This window comes from Cyprinodon variegatus, unplaced genomic scaffold (assembly GCF_000732505.1).
Source record: "Cyprinodon variegatus isolate N-32 unplaced genomic scaffold, C_variegatus-1.0 Scaffold594, whole genome shotgun sequence".
In the NCBI taxonomy this organism is placed as follows: domain Eukaryota; kingdom Metazoa; phylum Chordata; class Actinopteri; order Cyprinodontiformes; family Cyprinodontidae; genus Cyprinodon; species Cyprinodon variegatus.
In genome coordinates, this window is record NW_015151047.1 from 158,654 (window position 1) to 164,653 (window position 6,000).

Here is a 6,000-nt window from a genome sequence, read left to right on the forward strand (position 1 = left end):
TTTATGCACAAAAGTGTTTTCCTATGAAAGCCCACATTTTTTAATTGGAAAAAAGTCTTCTGAAAGTGCAGTTTAAGTTAGGTGTATTATGGCAAGTTTTGAATCAGTGGCTGTCAAAAACATATAGAAGCCAAGAGAATAAGGGGAGAGCATGAGTTAGATATTACCCAGAGTCTGGCATTGCTCAGTCATGCGTGGCGATCTCTTGAAAGTCTTATATAATTGTCCCAGTTGGTGAGATAGTGAACTGGCCAGCTAACTCTGAGCCACTGTCTGCACAGCAGGGAGCAAGCTGATGCTCAACATAGACCCACTTAACAGCTTGTCCAAGTAGCCAGTCATGTTATTTGCTTCTTTCAGTTGTTAAATACTCGCTATGTCAGGGGATTCTAGCAATAATCTCATGCTGTAGTGATGATTCAGATATAAGAAATTTCTGAATCAACATTTGACAAAATGCTTTTTTTTATATACACTATATTATAGAAGCTATTTATACAAGTTATTTTACACACATAAGAGCATTTCTGTTTTTATGGTTTGGGTTAATTGTGATGACTGCTAAAAAAACAATATGAGAAGACACGTTTTTCACAAGTGTATTTAAAGGGTTTGACCATCTCGTGTATTTAGTAGAAACTGGCTCATAATCTCCACTCTAATTAATATAAAAGGTTTTCTATGAAGTTGAAGTCAGAAGTCTCAGCAGATCAGTCAAGTTCTTCACGCCAAACTATGCCAATTACTTCTTCAAATACCTTGTTCTGAGTATGCTTAAGTAGTACACATTTCTTTCCCTGGATGAAGCATATGAGAAAGCCAACCAAACTTTACGTTTAATACGTTGCAGAAAGGCAGTAGCTGTTCTCTTGGCAGCTGTCAGAAAAAGACTTGTTGACTGAATTAGAACAGTGCTGCATGCTTTCAAGCAGAACTTTTTATGATAATTAAAATGTTTTATCAATGGGAGTAATAAATCTAATCCAAGGTACTTTGATCTTAACAGATAGTAGGCATGGGCTACGAGTCTAAATGTAAATAAATGTATAATTACTAAATTTGTTTTGAAATAAAAACTACTTTATTTTGCTTATTCTAAATTTAGATTCTGATACTCATCTTCAATACAAATTTACAAAGAAATATGTGAATGCCTTTGAAATCCCTCTTTGCAGTCAGCAAATACTGTTTTGCATATGTATGAAACTGTTTTTTTATTAATTTAAAAATGTTGGTGTTTAATATGTATTTAATAGAAATAATTTGTTTAAAATGTGGAATGTTTCCATCTTAAAGAGCAAAGAGCCAGCAGGCAATTTTAAAGGTTTCAGATATCAAATTGTCTCATTTAAGAAGGAAATTACATAAGATGTACTGTAGGTATTTTTTTCATCTATAGATATATTTGTAAAGTAAACACACAAAGTATTTTAAGACAATGAGCATAACAAGTTATTCAGCTTTTTGACTTATTTCTTAGATGGGTTCTGTGCACTGACTTGTTTTAGTTTGTTTATTTTGGAATGATGATTAAACCACAATTTAGCAAAAACTAAAATGGTTTTAAAACCACAAGACTTTCTAACTTAAGGATTCTATACCTTGGAACTAAAAGTACCCAATACCTGGAATATGATTAGTGGTAGTGGTTCAAATTTATATGATAAATTTTTTTGTTTGTTTTATATGGTTGTTGTATTCAGTTTCATAATGTGAAAAATCTATTCACTGACACAAACTATTGTGCTGACTTATGACCTGATGTTATGACCATTCATTTTTGTCTTGTAATTTTTTTTATCTTTTCACATGCTTTCTTTAAATCATCTACAAACTTTACAACGACCTTCTGTAATCAATTTTGCCCTGTCCCCCTTCTCTCCCCCTCGACTTGTTCCTGTGATTTCGCCCAATCAAAATGCACTATGAAACCTCTGTGTTCCACCTATGACAACCGGCTTGGTCAATCTGTCTGGTTGTTCTTCGAATCAATCAAAAAAATCCCCAAAATGTGCTGCTATAAACCATATGTCTGCAACATCTACATGTAGATGGTTTGTAATTTTTTTGGAGATCTTATTTTGCTGCATGTGTTTTAACTGCATCCTAACCAGTTTTATGTTTGTGAACTGTGCATGCTGTGGTTTGCTCACTCACAACACTCACTGTGTATCCTTTACTGAGAACTTAAGCACAGTTTGTAAAGGATTAGGACACAATAAAACTCCTTTGACATTCAGCGATATGAGCATACAATATTCACAAATTCACCCACACATCTAAAATGTACTGGTAGGTTTTTTTTATTTTTTTATTATTATCTGCCAAGACAGGGACTCAGAATCTTTGCTCCTGGCAGAGGGAATAAGTGACGCATGATGACCCTTGCATGTCTTTGGCAGCAGCTTTTTACTTTCACTACACACAAAACAAGTGCACACAAACACATATGGTGATGCACCAAAAGCTGTACAGTAACCTGCATGTGCTTCTGTCAGCTTCCTTTCAGCACCCATTCTCAAACAGCAGTCTTTTGTTCTTATCTGTGATAAACAGTGGGAGAACACATGCTGTAGATGTTTTTTAATAATTGAGAAAATCAAATAAAAGTAACAAAATCAAAAACAACTATTAAAGTGCAAATGTGAGAACTTTAAAACTGGACTTTTGTTGCTCTTTTTTGATTGTGACATCAGTAGTGTCTTATCTGTCTTCTTCAGTTTGTTAAACTGATGTATGTGCTGCTGTTTGCTTTGCTTTCTTCTGCATCTGCATGTTTTTTTGCTCGTCATGCTTCAAAATTTGAATCTTTGCCGTTAGAGAATTAGTGCATTTGGTTGTCTTTAAAAGAAAATGTCCTGACAGTCCTGCACTCAAAGTGTTCACCCTCTCTACCACAAATACTAGTAACTTTTTTCCTAATTGGATGAAACTATAGACTTGAATGTTCTTTCTCCCCTTGTGTTGCATTGCTGTTTGCCCGATCTAATGGATATGAATAGCTTGTTGGAGTCTTGCTAAATTGAGTATGGTTTGCTTTGACTTGTATGACTCTTTATTATTTAATTCATATTTACTCAAAACCTAAACCACTTTTAGTTTTGTTTTCCTATTTGCGTTATCATTTTTTAAGCATATATATATATTGCAGAATTTGCAGCTAAACTAACTACTGTATTATTTTATTCCAACCCCAATCCTCTTCTCTGTCCATCTTTTGCCTCTTTTTATTCCCTCTCCTTGTCCTTTGCTATCTTCAACCTCCCCATCTATCTTTATCTCTGGTCATGATGTGGCTGTTCTATAGAATAATTTCATCAACTTAAGTTTCCTAAGGCTGTTCAGGGCAGCTCGTCTCATCAAGCTGCTGAGACAAGGAGAAACCATTCGTATCCTGCTCTGGACCTTTGTTCAATCTTTTAAGGTTTGCTTCCAATTACAGAACATAATGTATGCTAAGGACATATGCATTCACTTGAGACAACATAACACATCATAATACATGCAGCTCAGATTTAATAAGTACTGAAAAATCAGTGTATAAGAGGTGATTATATATAAAGTCATACAGTCCCTAAAAGGTATATTTGCAGTATATACTAATTAGACATCTGCTTATGATGACTCTCACTGTTGCATTAAAATTAACACAACATCTTTAGATTATCAGTAGTTAGCATCCATAAAGCTGATGTTTCCAAATCAGTTCATATATGAAACTTCTAGATTGTTGTTTCTGATGTGCACACAACACACTCTACTTATCTTAAATGCAATTCTTCTGAAGGCAGAATACTATTTGTCTAATAAAGATGATATATATTGCAGATTTCTGATCTATACCATGCATACCTCATTTATCTGATATTAGTGGTGTGTATTAAAATGTCTCATAGAAATAAGTACTTTTATGAACTGATAACTGTTTGAAATTATTACATACATATGTTCAATACATTACCATAACAGATAAGAAATACATGAATATTTAATTCAACTTCCTCACAAATATCTTAACACAAGATTCTTCTGCTAAAACCTTTATATCTGATATTGACACAGTTACAAAGCAAGAAACAGATAGTTACATCTGAAGCTTAATGCACAACACAGATTTAGAAGAAAGTAGCATCATTTTTTTTCTACAGTTAAAGACATTTTAAAAATGTGTCTTATTAATTATAGATTACAAGAAATCTCTCCTTGATATCCAAAATGTCAGTTTTTGATAAGGAAAAAATATGCATATGTGCTGTACATTTTGGCTCAGGCGTGAAATGTTCTGGCCTTCACACTGATTTAAATGCTAAACATACTTTGAGATAAAAATGATTATATTACGAGTAGTCCAGGGTTTTAAGTCTAAAAAGGTGACTGTGGTCTGCATGTTGTGGTTTACATTTTGTTGTGGTTTACAATTACATGCTATAAATTCCTGTCATATGTGTTCCTCCTTAGGCGCTGCCTTATGTCTGCCTTCTCATTGCCATGCTGTTTTTCATCTATGCCATAATTGGGATGCAGGTGGGTTGAAACTTTAAGTAAAGTGTGCTTTAAAGATGCAGTGTGAGAAAAAGTACAGACAAATTAAGAGTGTTAATCACTATGGTTAAATGCAAACACTGAAAGGGAATATGGTTATAGCCATTGTCTCCACATTTAGTGTTTTTTTTTTTTTTAAGTTTACATGATGTCCTCTTTAATGTTTTAATGATATGGCTTTGTTTGGCAGCTATTTGGGAATATTGCTATTGAAGAAGATGGAGAGAGTGCTATCAACGAACATAACAACTTCAGGACCTTTGTCCAGGCGTTGATGCTCCTCTTTAGGTGCTTATTTGCATGTTTGAACTTTTTTTTGCACTTTTTTTCTTGTAAATTCCTTCTTTTGGTAAGAACTTATAGAATTCTTAAACAGATGATATGAATTATATTTATTTAAAGGAGTGCAACAGGGGAGGCGTGGCATGAGATTATGCTGGCTTGTCTTGGGGGTAAAGAGTGTGACCCCCTGTCAGGAAACACGGAGCCAGAGTGTGGCAGCCAGGTGGCCTACCTCTACTTTGTCTCCTTCATCTTCTTCTGTTCATTCTTGGTAAGCACCCTACCTAAACTTAACATTTACATCTAATTCAGTTTATTTATAAGGTGCCAATTTAACACATATTGACTTAAGGCAAAAGTTAGTTTAATCAAATCATACAGGCAGTTTTCAAGTCAAATGCACATATTCCTGTTGATTGATCCAAACGATCAAACAATGCAGTCGCGATCAGTTTATCATCTAAATTGGTCAAATCTCTCACAAAAGAAAACCATCAGATTGCACCAACTGTTGCTTATAATGTGTCTTTGACTTTGCAAATATCTTGCCGAGGGTCATTTACCCCCACAAAAAAAAAAACAAAGAATATATTGATGTGCAAAGCAGGCAGACCTTAAAGGTCTTTAAGTTATAATTATGAAAAAATATATGATTCAGAGGGGTTGAATTGAAACAGAGATCACATTATCTGATTTGTTTGTTTGTGAAATACTTAAAAAAAACATGTAATTTTTCTCCTATTTCACAATTATCTGCAGTGCTTTATAATACTCTATCGCATAAACTGCTAATGCAATCAAAACGTGGTTTTGATTGCATTTATTTTTAAGTTTAAGACATAAAGGCACATATATACTGAACTTCATTGAAAAAAAATTAATTTGCAGGACAATTTGATCATAAGACAACCATTTAATGATTCAGTTCTGTTTCCTCTTAATATGTCTTCAATTGCATATGTGTGCAGATGCTGAATCTGTTTGTAGCTGTCATTATGGACAACTTTGAGTACCTGACGAGGGATTCTTCCATTCTTGGGCCTCACCACCTGGATGAGTATGTAAGGATATGGGCCGAGTATGATCCTGCTGCCTGGTGAGTGCTAACAACCATGGGCAATTTACAGCTCCAAACAGTCACACATACATAAAAAGCAAAAGGGTAATAATTGGTAT

At 34.2% G+C, this 6,000-nt stretch overlaps 1 protein-coding gene across 24 annotated transcripts in view; it reads left to right on the forward strand.

Annotated features, from left to right (window-relative positions):
- Nucleotides 1–6,000, forward strand: part of LOC107096037 (voltage-dependent P/Q-type calcium channel subunit alpha-1A-like) — a 104,694-nt gene that overhangs the window by 69,557 nt on the left and 29,137 nt on the right. For 12 of the 24 annotated variants that reach the window (XM_015392492.1, XM_015392494.1, XM_015392507.1 and 9 more), the window contains 6 exons: nt 2,052–2,054; nt 3,308–3,424; nt 4,459–4,524; nt 4,733–4,830; nt 4,945–5,095; nt 5,793–5,920. In XM_015392492.1, the coding sequence (XP_015247978.1) occupies nt 2,052–2,054; nt 3,308–3,424; nt 4,459–4,524; nt 4,733–4,830; nt 4,945–5,095; nt 5,793–5,920 (563 nt within the window). The remainder of the gene's footprint in view (nt 1–2,051; nt 2,055–3,307; nt 3,425–4,458; nt 4,525–4,732; nt 4,831–4,944; nt 5,096–5,792; nt 5,921–6,000) is intronic. The other 12 variants (XM_015392496.1, XM_015392500.1, XM_015392511.1 and 9 more) reach the window with 1 other exon arrangement.